At 33.8% G+C, this 22,162-nt stretch overlaps 2 protein-coding genes across 5 annotated transcripts in view; both read right to left on the bottom strand.

Moving 5' to 3' along the window:
- LOC115445608 (PHD finger protein rhinoceros) overlaps positions 1 to 5,581 on the bottom strand; it is a 65,705-nt gene extending 60,124 nt beyond the window's left edge. The window contains exons 1-2 of one of the 3 annotated variants that reach the window (XM_030171936.2): positions 5,248 to 5,581; positions 4,112 to 4,420 (exon numbers count right to left, since the gene is read on the bottom strand). In XM_030171936.2, coding sequence (XP_030027796.1) covers positions 4,112 to 4,287 — 176 coding nt within the window. In that variant the 5' untranslated portion in view covers positions 4,288 to 4,420; positions 5,248 to 5,581. Of the gene's footprint in view, positions 1 to 4,111; positions 4,421 to 4,779; positions 4,981 to 5,247 lie in introns of those variants that run through there. The other 2 variants (XM_030171934.2, XM_030171937.2) reach the window with 2 other exon arrangements.
- Positions 5,582 to 6,989: 1,408 nt separating this feature from the next.
- Positions 6,990 to 22,162, bottom strand: part of LOC115445613 (rho GTPase-activating protein 1) — a 55,148-nt gene continuing 39,975 nt past the window's right edge. For both annotated transcript variants that reach the window (XM_030171943.2, XM_030171944.2), the window contains 6 exons: positions 21,810 to 22,127; positions 16,276 to 16,372; positions 13,670 to 13,811; positions 12,474 to 12,674; positions 11,935 to 12,041; positions 6,990 to 11,855 (listed from right to left, as the gene is read on the bottom strand). In XM_030171943.2, the coding sequence (XP_030027803.1) occupies positions 11,685 to 11,855; positions 11,935 to 12,041; positions 12,474 to 12,674; positions 13,670 to 13,811; positions 16,276 to 16,372; positions 21,810 to 22,127 (1,036 nt within the window). In that variant the 3' untranslated portion in view covers positions 6,990 to 11,684. The remainder of the gene's footprint in view (positions 11,856 to 11,934; positions 12,042 to 12,473; positions 12,675 to 13,669; positions 13,812 to 16,275; positions 16,373 to 21,809; positions 22,128 to 22,162) is intronic.

Raw genomic sequence — 22,162 nt, 5'->3', positions numbered from 1 at the left:
GTTCGAACTGAAAACCTATTTTAGTGTTGGATAGTCCACTTATCAAGCAAGGCTATATATCATCACGCTATGATCAAAAGGAGCGGAACAGTAATAAAAACTGTTGCAAAAAGGGGAACATTTATAACTTTTGAGAGATTATATTGCGTGTGCTGCATTTTCGTTTAGTTATGCAACAGCTATGTATGACGAAATTTTTCCTTTGAAAAATTCAAAAATTATCTTATAAATCAAAGACCCCCAGCTGTATATGGAGATTGTTGAACCTGTGAAGGTTATAGCCTAATTTCTATCCCGGGAAAATATATAGCGGGTTTTTATCCCGAAAAACCCCTTCACGCGGGCGAAGCCGCGAGCAAGAGCTAGTATTTCATAAATTATATTTATTTTTCATTAAGTAAACTAAGCATAGTTTTACTGAAGATCAATGCTAAATAAATAAACAAACAATGTTTTTTAGTGATCCCTTAGGTAGAGAATTTTTGCTTGTCTATTGTTTTATAACTTCCATGAAATATAATTACATAATTTATTTACCTAAACTTGAAACATATTCAATTTGAGTTTTAGTAAACACAATATAACTTCCCTGTGCATTCTTCCTTCAAGTGTTATTATTTACCAAAGATGCAAAATCACATACCAAAATTGTAAAATATTTGTACCTTCACTCACATCCAGGAACTAAATTACTTATAAATATATCTTTGCAAGATTTAAACATTGCATAAGTTTAGAAACTAGGGAAATTAATTACAATTCTTCATTAGTTGATTGGACATTATTTTTATTGTTGATTGTGCAAGACTAACTTATAATGGATAGTTAGACAATATTGTTTCTCTAAACGCGAGGGCATGGAATGCTCGATGATTTTATATGTATTTCTGATAAATTATGTCCTTTCATTTTAATTATGACCCAAAAGATATACCTGGGATATGCCGCAATAACGATTCAAAACCCCATTTACACACTGCATTTTTATTATTTTTCTTTGTTGACACATTCTAGTATCCAGAATGCACCATGCATAGTGTGTAATCTACTATATCGAGATTTCTATCAGAGATCATTGTTGTGGTGGATGTCTAAGTCTCATATCCTTTGGTCCTTCAATACTTATATGAATATATCCAGTTTTAACAATCAATACAATGCTGTAACACTATCTACCTTTCCTCTGTGATGTGCAAGTTATGTGCAGGCTTGTTTATTTTAAATCTTAGTATTCAGTTAATAGCACCTTTTATAAGATATTTTAAATGAAGCTTTATGATTTGTATGACTTCTGTGTATTACATTTATTAGTGATTGTGATTTCCCTTCAATGTAATTATAAGCTAATTCCGGTGTATTTTATTTACTGTATTGAGATTTCAATAAAAGATGTCATTACTATGGTGAAAGCTTAATTATGTTTTCTTTGGCGCTGCAATTCCCTACATGTAAATTCATAAGCTATAAGAATATTAGCACTATTAATTGACATTTAATTTTTTACTTAGTTTATTGGAACTTTACTACATTATCATCATAAACACACATATTACTTCTTAATTTCTTAACACATTGTAAATTATTCACTCATGTAGTAAAATACATATTATGACTTTGATTTTTCTCTGTGGTACATGAATATAATAGCAACTTAGTTCCTAGATATGAGTTATCAATACTATTAGTCAATTTTTGAATATTTACACATTCTCGTCTCATCTTATTGTATACAATATTAAGCAAAAGCAACATTATTGATTAATTATAAATCATTAAAAGTACATATAAGAATAATTCGCACTTAGTAACAATTGCCATGTATTGAAAACTTAATACATGTAATGCCATTTTGTACATAAAATCAGAAGATTATACAAAATCGCTAAAGCTTTATTTACTAACAATACTATAAAACTTCCATTGATTAATCATATGTGTTATCTAGCTTAGCAGAAGATCAATAGGTGATATCCTCATGAATTATAATCTTAGCGGATATAAAGCCACTTTGTCTTATTCTATGGAGTCCAAACTTACCATCATCAATTTTTCATATAATTTTATTGCCAATTTTTTTTATTACTTTATAAATAGTACCATAATTATATAGTACAATGGGACCCATACTTTGTATAACTCTATATTACATGATTATGACTATTTTTACAATTACAACAAATTGTTTTATTTTACAAGTTAACAATACATATTAAGGACCTTTTCATTTAGATGATCTCTGACTATTTTTTTGTTTATTAAATGTAATATATAGTGAAATGTCCCTGTACATTACAGCCACCAGCATCTATGAATAAGAACAGCGTACACAGCTTTTTCAACACTAAACAAACATATGTTCGCTAAAGCATTTTTTTACTTTGTTCTTTAAATATATATATTTACTTATTTATAAGCAATATAGTATGTTTACAAACTTTTAATTAAATATTGTATGGTATTAAAAGAGATTCTTTCTTTAACTATAATATTTTTTATTTCTTTATTCAGTAACCTTAACATTGTTCTTATGAAATCTTCAAATACAATAAAATTTTCAGTGTTCTACAATTAATGAAAAAAATATTCCTATAGTAATAATCAGACATATACCTAGTCTTGCCATAAATATTGTAATAAAGAAAAAAGAAAATTGTTAACTGCAAATAACATTTATTACTTTTACAGTGTGTCAGTTTAATACATAAATATAAAACAATTAAAAATATAAAAAGCTTATTCGAAGTGGTCTCCATTGGCTGCAATACAGTCCTTTAAACGATGAGGCCAGTTATCAATAGAAGCACGCACTCTTTCCATGGGAAAATTCTTCACTGCCAATCGTATAGATTGTTTTAGGGACTCAAATTATCATGGCGTTTAGAGCAAGCTGTACTCTCTAAAACTGACCACAAATCATAATCCAGCGGATTAAGATCGGGACTAGACGACGGCCAGTCTTCAGCTCTGATGAAGTCCGAAACGTTCGATTCCAACCAAGACTGCGTGGACCGAGCTTTATGACCCGGCGCCGAGTCTTGCTGGAAGGACCATACTTGGTTATTGAACATGGTGATGTTAAGGGGCTTAACTACCTTCTCAAGAATGGTATCTTGATACACTTGTGCCGATGTTTTGATACCTTTTTCACAAAAATATGGCTCAGTCACTCCTTCATAGCTAACACCCCACCAAACCATCACTGAAGTCGGATAATGTCCACGTTGCACTCTGTCGACTAATTGGGAAGCTTCCTTAGAGCTTTGAGCATAAATACGGTCATTTTGTTTGTTAAAATGTTGCTCAATTGTAAAAATTTTCTCATCCGTAAACAAAATTTTTCTGTGACCTCCCTTTGCGTGCCGCTTCAGTAGTTGTTTCGATTTTACCACCCTATTCTTCTTTAAATTATCAGTTAAGAAATGGCCAGTGCGTCTCTTATAGGCTGCAAGTCCTAAGTCATCTTTTAAAATACGCGACATGGTTCTAGGTGCTATCTTCATTTCCGAGATAAAATCTTTTGCTTTCGGACAGGATTTCTTCGAATTCTTTCCCTTACTGCTTTGACCACCTTTTTTCGTACGAACACTACGTGGACGGCCAGATCTTTTCTGTCACAAACAGAGGAGGTCTCATTGTACCTATTAATAGCCCGGTACACAAACATTTTACTAATACCAAGTGTATGGAGAGTTTTAAAAATTGCATTTGGCTCCATACCTACTTTGTGTAATGCTATCACAGCGATTCGGTTCTCTTTATCACCCCACACCATTTTAATATCGCAAAATATTTTACAATGTATTGGCGCCAAAATGAGAAAACACAATGAACAATCGTATAAAAATGACAGATTCGAAATTCAAATGTAATATTTTTTTATAATTAAGTGTAACAGTATTTATGGCCAGACTAAGTATTTTATACATAAGTCCCACAGCAAAAACTTCGCACTAAGCGGCACGCCTTGTAACACCCAATAAAGTACACATAAACTAAAAATTATATTACATCATATGCATACTGCGACTTTACCTTAATAACAATCTATTTATTGACTTAATACTATGTTACAAACTAAGTTTGAACTGTACTAAAAATTAGCCACACCAACCTGAATAGTTCAGCTGGTGCCTCTGAGGCACTTCTGTTATATATTGATGACATTTTGAGGTCACTGACAGGACGGAGTTGCCAGAGAGCATCCTCTGGCTCCATCCTGCGGCGCTTGGAGGTGCTAGGCTCTTCGCCGCGCGCCCCAGTCGCCCGCTTTGTGCCTCTCAACGACATCTCTCTCACTTTTGTTCACAACCTACATGTTCACGATCCCCTTATTGCTTTACACTTAGAGCGCGGCAGTAACATTGTGTAGAATGTCACATCGTTCACTACATGACGACACTTCAATTTGCGTACCCAATACCTGAAAACAAAACAACACATAGTATTCACACGAGATATACACGGTACGGGAGTAAAATCGAGTCACTGGACGCCAGGACGGAACTTATTAAACACTTTGTGTACCGCCGTGCGCCAACTGCTAATCAACATTGACAGCGCAAAAAACACCACCACACGACGGTCTTCCACAAAAAAGAAGTCAGTTCACAAATATATCGCGCCTGGATCCAAACTAGTCACATATAAACACTACAAATGAACATTTAACACGCGATTATATCGCGTAAAAAGGCACTTTGACGTAAGGAACAAAATTGTCAATTCAGGTTTCAATACAGCTCAAGTTAAGGTGATAATTGCTGCGATATCGAATTGTACCTTTGCATAATATGAAATACGTTAAATATATGCAGAATTACACTTTATTTTTCGCCAACAACTAATAATGATCAACAATATAATTTGACGTTTCACTTTATTGCGAGAGTAAAATGTATGGCGGGCCAATAGTACTAAGGCAGTCGGTAAATAGCAGCCGATCATGCGCCGCCTTCGCCCACTCTGCTCTTGCACCCCATTGCACGGATATTTAAAATGCACTCACACAACATTGCCAAAAACCGATTAATTGCATTCTTTTAGCGATTAACCGTAAATATTTATCTGGCGGACAGTCTCCATTGTAGACTACATAACAAAGTTGACAACATAGATAGCAGCACTGTTTGTTGCCAGATTGACGTGACTCTACGCATCATTTTCTCCCTGATTTCTGTATGAATGTATATAATGTATATAACTAGTTGATAGTACATCCATTTGTAATAATTCAATATGTTTAAATACCTCATTCTTTACATACATTTTTCGTTAAAGACATTTGGCGCCATTGATCCAAAAACCACTTTAGGTCACGTGACTATGTACGAATCACCAACGCAAGCCAAGTAAAATGGCCAAAACGCACATCGAGTTCATCTAATGTCATTGGTTTTGAAAGGAACTTGCCGCATAACATATACATCGAGATAAGGATTTAATTTTTTATAGCAAATAATGAATCAAACACGAGCACATATTTAATAAACTCGAATTTGTTAGCAAGTAACACAAATTACCAAGAATAAATTACAACATGAACATAGAACGAGAGATATCAATAAGAAGTTACAGGGATTCACCGCTAGTGGGCGCTTTAAAAAAAAATATGTAATGTTACCACTTAGAAATATGCGCAAAGAATTTAGGTAGTCTTTGTGAAATAACTACTTATTATTTTTTCTTTTATATTTTTTTGCCATTAGCGCGATGATGCTTGATAAATCGTATAAATAGTGTATGTTTATGAATTTTGGTATATGTCGAGTTTTTAATTCGACGGAGTAGTTTTTGAAATGCACAAAAGTTACCAGCTGATCCAATTAAAAAAAATAAAAACTGATCCTATCAATAATAAACTCAAATTTTTTATAAACCTATCGTAAGTTTGTAGTGCTCATAATAATTTATATAGACATGCAACTATTTTTTAGTTGGGATCAAATTTGCGATAGCTCATGTTCAATTCATTCAATTCAATTCATGTGTATATAAATTATTTCATACTAAAAGCATCCTTTTTACCGCTAAAAAAATCATAACACCTATAAATACTAAGGATATCCAAAGTCTGTTCTACAGGTAGGGCTCATACCCAAAAAAAAATTTTTTTGGGTCTCCAACTTTTTTAGTTATAAAGTATCATTTATCAATTTACGTACGTAGCGCATTGCGGCGCCCATTGAAAAAAAATAGTGGCCCTTATAACTAATACCACAGGTTACATGAAATAACGTTCTCTGAATCCAGAATCTGAAAAACAGATCCTTCTCTCCACCCTATCTTGAATTCAGTAGTGTTGCCTCTTTCTAACTCGATGCTACCAAGGTAGACCACCGTACAAAATCTAAATTTACGAATGGAAGTTAAATTATTATAAGCTTTTTTGGCAATTTTGAAATTTTAATAATTTGACTAAGTAATAAAATTTGCAAGTAAATTTTATCTTGGGCATCAAGTGCTAATTATTTTTTTATTGGGCTGATTTTTTGCCTTCGCAACCCTTGTTAGTACAGAGATATTCCACCATGTGCATAAAACTTTATATTGCCACTACTTATCAATCTGCCATTAGTCTGTGGTTTTGACATTTCTAATCCCTCTGAACTAACCCCAATCATTCAATAGAATGAGAATAGAATGCACGGACAGACTCTCCGCTAGGAGTCGCCACGTAATGAGTGAAAGGGATAGAAAGCACTATCTGTGTCTTGTCAGAGCTGACTCACCTGCTCTTTCAAGAACTAACATTTTTTACCGTTTCATTTCCTCTATAGTTTATCGTTCATAGCATATTTATGGTACTTACCTAATCTTTACAATTACTCTATGTAAATCTAACATTATTTAGCTATTGGCCTGTAAATTCATAGTTTAAGTAACTAGTAAGGAAAGGAACACTGGATCAATATTCAATGAGTAGATACCGAACATTCTTTCCGAAGGTGAAATAGGGTTAATTACTGTTATGTCCCAAAGAAAAAATAAAGTTACTGGGTACCATTTATTTAATAAACTTTATTGAAGTTACATTTCTGTTAACACGTGATATATTATACTTACTACAAACAATACTTTATTATATCTAAAAGTAGAAATAGATTAAAGTGAATGGACATAAACAGAATTCTTTAACATGATAATATTGCGTAAATCCTGCGGCCATCATTTTGTATTTGCAAATGCAAACAGTCAATAGGTAGGTACTTACTACGAATGTTGTAAAAGTAAATTGGATAAAAGATTAAAACAAATCTTATACTTAATTTAATTGTGATGGCCTTAGAATTCGTAGTTACATACACTTATTAATGCTTTTATAAAGCAACATATATTATTATTATGACTATATGAAATGAAAGTAAGTATAAGAAATTGTGTTATACTTAAGGTGCCTTATAAAAGACTGATGTTGCTCGCGGCTTTCCCGCTATAAAAATCGCATAAATCATTATACCAATTTAAACCGCCATCTGCACAATACCAGCGCCATATATTAAAATAAAAATGGATTAAGAATTGTTATATTTCCTACAGGAGCAAATTACAAGAATATAAAGAAACCTATGTTTCATCGTATGTATGCGTAAAATTTCATCCAAATCCATTCAGCTGTTGTGAATTTACTGTTAACGTCCAAACATCGTTGCAAACTTTCCATATATAATATTAATACAAAGTAAAATAATAATTATGTTAAGATAAGATACCCTTTCCGGCAATTTTATTTCCGGTCAATTAAATTTAATTTCGTTGTTGGACAGACGAGAATACCAATGAATATTATACAAAAATAAGGTTGGATTAAAAAATGGAATGTAGTTTACGTAGATGTATACAAGATATGTAATATAACTAATAAGTCTATTGATCCTGGTGCTATATAACTTAAAACTAAAAAAATAACAGTATGCATTTGGTTATTAAAAAAATAAATTTGATCAAAATTGCACAAAATACCAATGAAATGGCCAACAGCCTGTTAGCGATGCCTACTCTGTGACTGTAAACTCGTAAAAATATAACAAATGGCACTAATTAATTTTACTGAAATTAAACCTAAGTATCTAAATTATAGAGAGTGGCGCCCACATTGCGACATTAATGTCACGGGTAGGGCTAGCGATCGGTAAGTAATCATAAAAATAATACCAAAACATAATTAGACTATTTTATATATATATATGTATATATATGAGCCTAATAATGAATATAAGAAATTACACAAATACGTTGAACCTTTTACTTTTCAATAATACTTTAGACAATATAACTAAAATATGACGAAAATAACCAATATTCTTGCTCTTTTATTGACTATTTTATCGATTACCTACTTTAAGAAAAAGTTACCTGCCTGTGATTTAACTTTCTTATTGTTTTTTATGATTACTGAACGCAAGCTCTACCCACGGGTGAAATTAATGCACTATTTCGACACCACCTGTGTAACAATATATATATATATATATATATATATAAACAGATACAGTATGATCACACTCGAGGTTCCATCGTGTACCGAATTCTGAAAAAAGTAGATAGTAAATAAAATTGCCATACTTTACTGTTGATAAAGCTGCTATTAATAAGATGCGTTCTTTCAATTTGAAATAATGTGGTATAGATAAAATATAGTATTTATATTATAAATAAAACACAAGATATACTTGCGAACAAAATACATGTTGCAGAACAATTGAGGGTGTATGTGGTCAATACATCTTACTTTACAAGAGTTGATATGAAGATATAAATTTAAATTTGTAAAAGGTCATGTGGTTACACACCTTTATTTGCATCAATTAAGAAAGTAGAGTACGGAAAGCATCATATTGATGTAGAATGTATTAAGTTGGTCTTACGTTTTAATCTATCGGAAAAATAATTTACCTACTTAATAATAGTTTGACCATAACCAGTGGGTGGATTTATGTCTATTCTTTATTGGAAAGTATAATATCCTATGTTTCATTTATTATTTTAAATGTAACAAAATTGTCTGAAAAAGAAATACTTCTGCGAAATCACCGTTAAATTTGGTTGAAAAATAAAGCAGTTATTCATATTTGAAATATTGTTGTGAGCAAAAATGCAGACGTGGTAGGGTTATCGTGCTGTCCTTTTTTCACTCACGTAACGTCATGGTCGGTGGCACTTTATGACATCACATTTCACTATTATTGTAATTTGGCAGCTTCCCTCTCACCAAATTGCAAAGCGTTACAACTTATTTATTATTGCGTGAATTTTTTAAATATTTTTCCAATCCATTTTGGATGAAATACATTATTGAAAAATGTATTTTAAAAAAATCATCAACTACCCTAATGTAAATAAGTATGTATTAGCAAGAATTCTATAATACGCATATAGGAGCCACGTTTGTCAAGTTTTAAATAACCACACAATTGAAAGAATACTATTATATTCAGGTCCATCGATGGAACCTCTATGTGCAAGTACCGTAAACACAAACACAAATATAATATTATGTACAGTTTGAAAGGTACGTTGGTGAACTCTGAGTTAAATTTATAAAAAAAAAAACGTGGAACCTCGTCAGTGTGATTTTACGAAGTACAAGATATATTAATAAATTAAACAGTGCATGAAAATGTATGTTCACGTCTCTAAGACGCATGGATGTCTTAGACAAAAATTCATCCATCTTGTTATTAATTGTTAATAATGTTAATATTATATTATGTATTTTAGTCCCATATGGCCGTATGAAAGATTAATAGAAAACGGTGAAAAACTTGGATTAATTGAACATATTATTCCTTACGAACGGCTCGACGCAGGCCGTCGGACCTAGTGTGTTATATTTTGACGGTCTGCATCTTTTACTCCATAAAGTGATAGCTTATTTATCAGTGATGCTGGTATCTAAGACCTGTGTTTTGATTTCCAAAGTTCAAAGCTGAACGAATTCTATTAAGACAGTTTGGACCGTGATATATTATTGATGATTAATTATGCTGAGAGATGCGTGAAACATTCGTCGTAAAATTCTCACATAATACATTTATTATTTGTTGTCTATTTGATATGACGGAAACGAAAAATGATAGATTATAGATAAAAAATTAATGCACTAGTCTAAAGACCATGTAAAGTACTTACAAACTAAAAATCATTAATATACTTACAATTACACAACTACTACTTGTTATTTTTGGTATACCTCAAAATATAATAAACTACGCACAAATTAACTTTTACTATTACTAAAACTTCGTTAGGTTAATGTTATTGTTAAACAACTAACATGAAGATGTGGGTATTAATGTATACATTTTAATATTTTTCACTACTTTCGAAGACTCTAGAACTTACTTCAATAAAATTTTCCATTTAATTTAAAATACATTAAATTTATTTGTTACAAAGATAGCTTTTGGAGTATGGCGAAATTAAAAACCTACTATTTGGCTTTTATTTGATGCTGATATATATTAAATAGATAGTATACAGTCAAGGGGTGCAATACCGTCAAAGAGAGGCTACGATGATATTATGATTAAAACTCCCTTAATTGAAAAACGACGGATTTGATAGAACAGCTTCGATTACCGCATATGTAAAAGAGTCAAAAATTCGCCGTATGCCTATACGACTATCAAAGCTGTCCTTCGATTAGAACACCCGTAATTCCTCAAAGACGATTCCCCCGTAAACGGAATATGGCTGCATATACAGCCGTACACAACTGTGGTGTATGCAATATGCACAAAGTAATTGTCGCTAAATTCCAAAAGCTTGTACTAACACAGACCAACACTAATCTCCTGTATCAATCAGATCATATTATTATTCCTATCAGTCCATAGTTACGAATTTATCATTTAATGTAAACAATAACTTTTTAAACACATTTATAATTAAATACTCTTAATCATTGTGATAACACGTCCACTGTGATTATATAATGAAAATGACATAAAGTAAAAAGAATTTTGTAAAAAAAAATATCCGTCAATTGCACCAAAATAATTGTGCGTAAATATATTTTATAACAATTATGAGAATAAAATAAATCCATAATGTATGTAAGTTAGGTAATGAACATTGTCCTCAAATAGATATGTCCATGTAATGGTGGACGTTCGTGGATGGAATCGTGAAGTTGAAAACTTATAAGTCCTAAACCGAAGGCAACATACATTCAAACAATATTGTAAATAATAACTGATATGGCGGAGTTAAAACAAAATTCTTAAACGTCAGGACAAGCTGTTCTTCATCCTCTCTATACAATTTGGCATATCTATAAACCACAGCCAATTATTCCATATGATACATTATATATTATTGTATATATAACACATACTATATATTATGAAAATACTATTATATATATTTCTATATACACTACATTATTGTTCTGATTACATTTGTGACAGTACAGACAAGACGCGGTAATAGTGCGCGCGTAGTGCGTACAGTAGGTACGATTTGTCAAGTGCTTGTCGTACCTCGACAGATACGTTTATCAACCACAAAATCTACTACCGTAAACACATATAAAAATGTAAACTGCGCTTGCACCATTAAAATCGTGTAAATAGTATATATATAATGAAATTATTATCAGAAAGTTCCATAAATCTATAACAAATAGGCAGATACACTTCAGTGGAAATATCTTTGTCATACAAGTTCCCTTTGGAATAATTAACTTAGATAATGAAGATAGACTCCTGATTCTCAAGCAAGAAGTCGGTGAACGCGTTGATCGGCACGATGGCTTGTAAAGACATTTGTCCATTTTGTGGCCATGCCAGGTTCGGGCCGAACACCACAGCCAGGTTGCTGCTAGTCATCTTGTTCAAGCAGCTCCTGTCTTGCACCTGACGTCCAAAACACAAACGTGTTAGTAAACGTTAACAATAAACGTCACCAATATTCAGTGTGATCAAAACATTGTACCTTCCATAAAAATTGTATAAGGTATTTCAGTAATTTGTAGTTGTCCAACGGCAATCTCTCCAGGATCAGAATCTTAACTTGCCGCGGCTTGTCGCGGTTGGACCAGGCTGGAAATAACATGCCAGTTAATTGGAGCTCTGTGACGGCCAAGAATTTTAAGAGCCGCCATTCAAAGGACAAATACATTTTTTGGGGGGTAGTTCCACAAATACATACAAAGTAGCATTCAAATGTTATTGTGGTAAAATAACAAGGTAAAAACTGTCACACATCATTTATTCCTTACAGATTTGTTCACAGATTAGATATTTATTTTAAAAGAAAAACAAAACGAATAAAATAATGTTTTAAACTTTTCAAAGAAAGGTAAAAAACTATATCGAACGAATGCTATATGCCAGCTTCATAAATACTATGACCGAAGGAAGTTCCACAAATATTTATATTTTTTTATTTATATTTTTCAAGTATATTTATTTATATAGTTAATCATTCGCTTATGATTTTTTTTTCAGGCTTTTAACCAAATTGCAACTTACTGGGGAATTTCAATATCTCGTCGTAAAGGTCGAAGGTGAGCAGGGGCTCCTCCAAATCCCGCAGGAAGGTTTTAAGCAACACTGCGGCATTGTGAGGATCACCCGCAAACTGGGTGACCTCACCGCGGTTGCTGCTTCGCTGCAACTCTTTTACAACCGCCATATTGCCAGAACGACGGAACAGACCCTCAGTCTCCAAAGCTAGGAACAAAGATAATTCTAAGTTCTCGTGGCCATGCCCATCTTAACGCTATGGGGAGCCCGGACACGAAAACCTGCGCTTTTCAGCAAAAAACAGATATAGTAAAACCAGTTTAATACGATGACGCTTAATAGGATTTCTCGCATATTACGTACGCCATTTTTCGTCAGTCTATGCTACTTGAGACATGTTTTCATACATTTAATCGCGTTTAATAAGATTCATCAGTCCATTTAATACGCCGTCTGTACATGCGTCTTATGTAAAATTTTATAATCCGCGACACATTTTTAATGCAGCCGAAATTATTATTTTTTTTATTCGTGCTTATTAAATCCTAAGTATTCAAAACAGAAATTTGCTATGGAGGCAATCCAAGTGTAGAGAGAGTGACTGACTGTTGGACATGTCATGTTTGCTAGTAAGACTTTTACTTTGCTAAGGCGAAAAATCCAAATTGATTAAAAAATGTAAGATCAATCCCTGTAGCATACTATGCGTATGCACAATCTCAAGCATGGATCGACCTTCGTTCAGCAACTGCTTAATATTCAATAATTGTTAACAGCTTTAGATGATCAATTTCTTTAAGTATTATTAATAATTACTTATAAAATACCTTTCTAACAATTACATAAATATACATATAATTGAATACTTACAAAAAAAATGGTATATTTAGGTTTTATTTCCCTATCCTGCATATTATGATATCTCACTCAAGTCCCCTTAAAATCGTCTTAAACGCTTTTACTGTACTTTAAAATAAAAAATTGTCACAATCAGATAAAAAAAAATACATATTTCGAGTGCGTAAGCTATAAAAAAGTTTATCAAACATTTAATTATAAAAAAAAATCGATTAAATGTTGGTGTATATTTGTTCACATTTTGACATAAGACTGGTGCTTATAGTATTTTTTTTTTAAATACTAGGCAACGACATAATTACAGATAAAAAAATATTATAACCTACCGTTTCTATTAAACTTACCATCAGGCTGTGATAGGAACTCAACGCACTCCCTGACGACCGGTGGGATAGACTCCACCATGTTTGGGTTATTTTCCTTGATGAACTGTAGCGACACGCCGAACTGCTGCGTCGGCGGCGGTGACATACTCTCCTTGGTATCCTATGATAACAAATATAAAACATGAGTACTTATAGATGTCGTCAAACAACTTGACTCCGTAGGCGGGGCTTGAGCAGAGGGCAGAACGAGCAAGTTTCCTGGTCGACAGACTGTTCGCTCCTTACTCCGTGGCCCCGCGCGTGCTTTCCGCGGTCATCAAGCGATGGGTCAAGTTGTTTGCCGACAGCTACACGTATGTATATGTACATACACACGTTTTATCTCCTAAAGGTTAGCTAGAGCCGCTCCTAATGCAACCACTGTCAGTACCTTTATTCCGTCCCATGATGTGGTGTTTCGGGCAAAAATCCTAATTGGACTGACACTGAGCAAAAAAAATATAACTACCCGACCCGGGAATCGAACCCGAGACTTCAGCACGGTAGTCGCATCGAAACAATACGACGATACAATATGCATATATTAAATCTTGAGCCAACAATTTTACAAATATATTGTCCGAGGATAGGAAGAACACGGCTTAGAATTTCGATGATAGCTTAACAACAAATAGTATTGTTTAATTGCCTGCTTTAATTTATTAACCAAGCAAGCGATGTGTCCGATGGTAAGTGGCGCCCACCGCCCAGGACTTTAAACAATGCCGGATGTACAGCTAAGTCGCTGTCTGTCAGTATGTACTTACGAACCGTTTAGAAAGAATCGACCCTGTAACCTTTTATGTCACAACTTTTGGTTCTCTATAAATTTCTCAAGGAATAGAGAAAATATTCCCGCACTACGCGGTAGTGTGTTTAACTTGTGTGTCGGCTATTGGAAAAATCACAGTGTATAGGATTTGTGGCAGAAAATCAGCCATAGAAGCGGTCTGAAACCGACTAAATGTAGCCAGCATCTGTCGCTTGAACGCCGCGAAGTCATTGATATTGTTGAATTAGTCTCTTAATTTTCCCAGTAAAGAAGTCTCAATTCATTAATATATTTTCGTGTATATTGGTGCCCGTAAACTAAGTCATTTAAACGGCTCTTTTCGTTTTACGTCTGTCTTTCATTTACATACAAAATAAAAAGAAAAATGCTTTATTGATTCTGACCCGTGAGTCTTGGGAGCAGTGAAGTAGTCGAATATGTAACACAGAAATTGAAAAGAATGTTTAGAGTGCAATTTTCGTAGAATTTAATTCATGGAGTTGATATCATGAAAGAGATCTATAAACTTCAAAGGGGCACATGAGTGTGTCGCAAAATACATACTTATGCTACGTTCCCGACAAAGGCTCGCCTCGTGTTCTTATATATAAGGTACTCGTGCATAAGTAAAAAAAAAACCAACGATAAAACATAAATTTTAAAGTTTGTGATAAATTTATAACTTGTATTTCGATGAGATTTAGCTTCGCATGAGATATATTATAACTTAAATTGATAAAGCAAAAAAGGTAAGTATAAATTAATAACTCTTATTACCTAATAGGTTTATATATTAATATGTAAGTCATGAATCGGCCAGCTAAACTTGGCTAAAATAACTGGCTCGAAACAAAACCTCCATGAAGTAAATGTTTTCTTTTACTGGTATTACCAGGTGTTATACTTACTATTCCTGGATGTTTTTTCTAGAGCCGGTCAGGAAATATATTATTATGCTACATAAAATAAATAAGGCATAGCATGTACGAAACAATGTATTCAACGCGACGCGACGGTTATAATTTTGCTTACAATTAAAATCAAACAAACATCTCAATGCTGGATCCAGATTATGTAACATTTCACCGAGCCGAACATCACCGCGTAGTCGTTACGCTAATTGTGACCGAGGTCGTAACGGACCTTTAAAACATGTATAGTCCACACTCTAAACATTTATGTATAACATAATGTTACAAGTGTAAACGAAAGTAACAGAAAATTCTTAAAAAAGAACTTTGAACAATCGGCTCAAGACGTGTATATAGCACAGCGAACAAATTTGTTCGACTTCACACTAGCGTAACGTAACTCGTAACATAAATCAATGGAGTACGCGAAGGTCAAATATGTGCTGCAATAAATAGCGATACTTATAGGCGCTGTCGCGTCTATAAGTACCGGTATAACAATTACTCTTGTTATAATAAGATACCGATATAACAGCTCGTAGACAAGAGCTCGTGCAGGAGCACGAGCTCTTGTTCGGCGAAATATTACGAAGACTAGACCCAGCATAAAACATAAATACACTTACACACCCACACACGCCTCTTGTTCCCGTAAGGGTAGGCATGTGATAGGTGCGACCCTGTCGCCATATCGGGCACGAACTTCACTCTCCAGGCTTATATTGGACAGAAAAAGCCAATATAATTTTGGCCGTTACAAGCTTCGAACCCGAGACCTCAGGGCAGTAATCGTATCGCATACGCCATACAACTACGCCACCGTGACAGAGATGTTACGTAACAACATGAGTCGTGAAATTCCTTACCTTGGGTTCATTTCTTACCTTTTCATCCGTGCTTACCTCAGTTTCCCTGCGCTCGGTCCTAAGACGAGGGAGGATGCGAGCGGACGCAGTCTCAGCGGCTCGAACATTTTTAGCGAGCAACTGTTTGTCATACCTGAGACGGATTATTGCGCTGTTAGAATCAATCATACCTTGTCTGATATTATTGCGATCCGATATTGACCGTTTAGAATTTAGATTAATATGGAATTTTACACAATGTTTAGTTTTCTCATTGGTATTTTCCGTGGGTCGTCGCAACCAGTCCAAATATTTTGATATGTAGATGTTGTTTAATTTAATGACGCATAACAACTAATTGACGAGATTCGGAAGCCACTCGCTTAATGATAATGTGTATGATTATTTATAAACAGTAACATACTCCAGAAAATTTAATTAATATGCTCTGCATGGCATTGAACTATCCGCGTCAACCCGATTCCATAGTCATCAAAAGTTAAGTCTTAATAGCTTGTAATTACACTGCCAACCTGTGTGAAATGGTTCAGGTGGTACAAGAAATCATTTATTGAAAATTTGCAGCAGCTTGATACATTTCAGGCAAATTTATGTGTACAATTTCTATGATAAATTGTTTTACTATGTGATAGATCTCTGGAATTCGCGACTTGGGGAAAACACCGCGTTCATTGCGTACATGCACCGTATCAGCCATATCAATGATATGGGGACGCCAACTTTTAGGAGCCCCTTTTAACCCATATTTACGGTAACCTTAAGCGGGCGCCCACAAGTTCGTTACTATCGTTAATGGGCCCCAACAATTTTTCTTATATGGCCCCTCTACAGCAAGCTCCGCCTCTAGCATGCACATTCTTTTATGTACCCGTTTGAAGGACTTTATCACATATAATCTTAAGGTGACGACTAATAAGCACAGTGCAGTGTGGCACAGCACTTGTAATTCAATTTTCCGCGGTAGTGACAGCCGAGTCGCTTAACATGAAGTGAGCAGGGCCCTTATTCTGTATGATAGTGTAAACGCGTAACGCGGCCGTGTCATGTTATCTTCGAGAAATGTGTGTGGAATGGTATTCTGTAAGCCAAATTTCTATAGTACAAAACATGATGCGTTGTATTACGTGCTTGTTACGCACTGTTAAAATAACGTGCGGGATAGAAAATAAGGCCCCAGTATTGTTTTTGAACGTCATTTAGTTGAAAAAAAAACATAGAATTTACTTCTAAGGAACATCTTAATTTTTTCAAGATTATACCTAATGGCAACAAGCTACTTTAAATTGCAAACGAAGAGGAAAAACTATATGCTGAGCTCACTATAAAATAGCAAAGTAATTTTACAAAAATAAACTATAAACGATGTACCTACATATATGTTAACAAGTTTCATATAAATCCAGATTTCAATTTACCCAAATATTTTACATTAAATAAAGAAGAATTTATCTGTTGCTCTACGTTAATAATTATAGTACTCAATAGGATTGTATTTCCACTGAAAAATAAATTGAATTTTTATATATGTCTGTTGCAGTCCGTAAATGACATTGCGTAATTTGACTTGCGACTTAAATAAGGATTAATGAAACTGCTTGTCAAGCGCTCTGTTCGTTGAAATAAACTTCATAACGCAGAATATTAATAATTACAATGTCATTTACACGCGACATTACACTATTCAGATAAAAGCCGGCTACGGCTTCGTTGTTTTTCTCAAACTCAATTAGAAGGTAATTTTCTTTACCCGTTATAGAAAACCAGGCATTGATAATCGACTGGACTTCAAACAAACAACGTTTTCTTTTTTCTCTTTTCGTAATTGATAAGAGATAAAAAGTAACTCGAAGGCCTATGCTGACAGACATTGATTGCAATATAATAGACCTTGGGAAGTGCAAGTGACAATTCTAAATCAAGCACTATGCAATAATAGGGAATCGATTATTTATTAAGATCGTTTTGAACGGAAATATATTTTAATCAGTAAACTGTTTTATTAAGAAAATATATATTCCGTACTACAAAAATAGTCTGAGATCCACATTTATTTGTATCACATTGACAATCATCGGCAGTATCGTACCTGTGGTGTCAATTTTAGACCGACACACCTATCAATGTTGTATTGGTGATGGCACGCATTTGAGAGCGCTTTGACATTGTCAACAAGACATGTTGCAAATTAATGAGAGTTATTTGATGCGTACGGCCTAGAGAGATGAAGGCCGTAGGTATTGATTAACTTATGTGGGTTCCATAAACCAAAAACTACTTACAATATTAATTTGTTAACATTTGAGTCTCTCGGCGCACACTACTTCATATTGATCAGCCCTTCATTAGTTAGGTAACTCGTTGCAACGGCGGAACGCAAACTTTGTTCCTTTTTTGTTTCGGTAGATATGTAAAAACACGGGAACAGTTAGCACTCGAGTTTAACTGGCGCTTGCAAATCAAACGGCGTGGAATATTTCCGAATAATATTTCAGTTCGATTTACCGAATACTTTGATGTAAATATGGATTGGCGATTTGGAGCGATTGGTATGGATGTTTTTTTTTATAACACGTAGTATATTTATTCATCTAGTTTGAATAAGAGCAATTAGTTTCGACATATGGACATAAAAGACAAGTATATTATAATGATATTACGTGACGCCGCAATACAGATTGTGCTGTCTATATCTGAACGAGTTTCCGAAATATTTTATACTCCTAAAGCTTCTATGGGTTTTATGTAGACATTTTTCGTAACCTATACATGAAAAAATGCACAAAGCTTTTGAGGTGCTAATACTAGCTGTACACATCAGGTCAGTTTGAACACGCGCTGCTCTTCATGAACACAAGTAAATCAGACCAAAAAGTCATCCGGCAAATTAAAGCGTTCGAGCGGTAAATTTTACCAGCTCCGTACATTTAGAAAATGAGCAGCTACTAAACTATTTCATAGTTCTACCGGAGCACTTGTAGAGCAGTTCACAATGTGCACTCAGCTGCTTGCTTTTCATAAAAACGTTATGCAATACTTAAATGAGTTCTGCTGAAAATAATTATTTGTTCTCGCGTTCCGGGAACAATGTTTAATTAATAATAAAATGAATATTTGGTTAATTATAAAGAAAGACGAATATTACATTACACCATATTATTATTAACTTTGAACAGAATTGACATCGCGTTCACCCATTTATACACAGTAGTGTGTTGTTTTAAAAGGAATGTATTATCAACAATATTGGCCAATTATTTTGCAGTAGAATCTGTTGTCGAGCATGACAGTCTTTAATAATTAATATAGAAATGGACAATATAAGTATACATACATATTGTAGATTTATTTGTTTATAATAACTTCTGAAAAGTGACCTCGTTAATTATTTTATTATGTATACATAATAAAATTGTAGATATCTTTGGATTACAAATCTAATTACTGCAAAAGTTTAAACTCTTATGTATTAAGTATACAGTAAGCCGGAGTCATATGACCATCTACGTCTTACTAAATGGTAAGACGACGGAGATTGCTACTCAAAAAAAAATTGAGTAGCACTCAAAAGATGGTACTAGTTTCTTGTTAGTTCAGTTTATGCCGGGTGTGGGAATGATATATCGATTGAACTCCGGAAAACAAAAGTAAAAAGTAAGGTAAATAGAAGGTACCTATGCCCATTCATATAGAGCTCTAAGTTTTAAAGGTTTTTAGGTTAAACTGCTAACTGGTAGGACATCTATCTGTCTGTACATATTTCATCCTAGATTTTCTATATCTGGTAAATATATAAAACATAAAAAAAAATACTGGGAAACGCGTAGAAAAGTAATAGAAAGTAAACATATTCCTTTACGGGGAAGTGTATAACATTCCAAGATATGTCGTGAGTACACGCAGGCGAAGTTGTGGACACAGCTAATAACATTATATGGAGAGAAATTCTATGTCATATCCAGGACCGAACAGGTGGCAGTGTACAAGCCGTAGTACCTTATCAAATATGTGCACACTCATAACCGCTACGGCTCGTAGCAGAGTATCGACTATCGAAATTTCGAATTAAAACATTCAAACGGATAATTAAGAAGTGAGTGTGATACAATAACTTTAAATCCCGAACGTGAGCAGCTCACACCGTTTATTGGATTTTTTTGGACAATCATTTGATTTGATATCGCACTAAAATATTATTTTTACAAATGAACTATACTTTTGTTAGGTCATGAGACTTGCGGAGTCTTATTGGTGTTATGCAAGATATCTAAAATTGTTTATGAAAGTTGATCCTGGGTCGTTTAAATAAAGGAATATAGAAAGGTATCTATAAGTAAGTATTCTTGACTACATTTTAGCTTCAATTGGATCAAGTCGATCCTTAGACAGCTTAAATCTTAATACTGCAGTAATGAACTTAATCCATTCAAGTAGACTATTTGCGAATGTAGGAAATTCGCGAAGCACGATAGCTTACGTTTTGCTGTAATGATGCAGAGACTTGTAATTATTGAATAAAGCGGATGCAAGCGAACACAGTTCAAACGAATCGAATAAATGTATACGTAAGTATATATAACAAAATAAACCACTCTTTAATAAATTAAACACATTGTCTCCAATAGCATAGAGTTAGTACGAAAAAAATCCTCAGAGAAAACAAAACATTGTGTTTTAGTTTTGCATTACCTTTTAAAGGGGTATCAAATATTATGTTAAAAACGCCACACGTAGTCTTATTTATACTTAAACTAAGCCGTGTTCGGGTTGAAGATAATGTTATAATTAATAGGTGTTATACCAATATATTTTTTGATATCATGAATTATATTATATTATTAACATTACGTTCTGTCTATACCATGGCCTTTTTTTAACACGTAGAAGCCAGTCTTCTGTATAGATCCAGATTATAGAATCTGCCGCGTCTCTAAAATCGTCGATGTAGAGCAAGGCTGCGCTAATATCAGGTGGAATCAATGGCAGACCACTGACTTTCAATCCCTGCACACCAATTGTACCTTTTAATAATAATTAACAATAGTTGACATATTTTTCTTTAACAAAATTAAAATACATGTTGAACAGATTACCTTATTTTTTTTACTATTAACAAGATACATAACCACTTCAGCCAAACAAAGAAATAAAGTATGGTGGAAAAAAAAGTACACGGTAGATACACAATAATACATGAAACAAAATAACATATTGTGACTTCTGGCATTCTTTATTTAAAATTATTTGTGTATAATCACGTTTTCATCTTTACGAGAATTTGGAAAGTTGGTCACGCGGGCTCTTATATAAACCGCTGAAGTCGGGCAGACTTGTGCAGCAACAGGTGGTGGATTGTAGACAACGACGAATAACATTTGATCAAAATATTTACTTGTTGTTATAGACTTCTGATTTATATATCGTATAAAAAAACAAATGTAAGAGCGTTAAGTATATTTTTTTAAACTTTATTTTTTGATTATGTTCAACTATCGACCATCGAGCTAATATTAGTATTGATAAAATCTTCAACACGAACACGACAATAAAAGCCAAAAGAATCTGCTACTCACTCAAGCACGGAATCGGGAATACTAAGCATGTCCAAGTTAATGTACTGTTGCAGCTCATGCAGATAGTTCACATACATCATTTTTCGGCCAAACTTCACGCTGATAGCGGGCTTCAACATCTGCCACACGATGCGAATGAAATTTGTTGGATGGACCAAGTACAGGGCCTTAAGGTTCTTCTTGTACTTCCTGTCAAACGTCTTGTACGCCTTCCACAACCAGGAGAGTGGCGGTTTGTTCTTGCTTGTTAGGCCGTAGTGGAAATACACAACGCTGTAATCCTGTTCAACATATTTGTCCAGTGTGGCCATCAGGTACCTGAAATATATGCACAGTCTAATATCTAAGCGAAA

This window comes from Manduca sexta, chromosome 27 (genome assembly GCF_014839805.1).
Source record: "Manduca sexta isolate Smith_Timp_Sample1 chromosome 27, JHU_Msex_v1.0, whole genome shotgun sequence".
Classification (NCBI taxonomy): Eukaryota; Metazoa; Arthropoda; class Insecta; order Lepidoptera; family Sphingidae; genus Manduca; species Manduca sexta.
The sequence above is the reverse complement of the archived record's forward strand: the minus strand, read 5'-3'. Positions and strand labels throughout refer to the sequence as shown.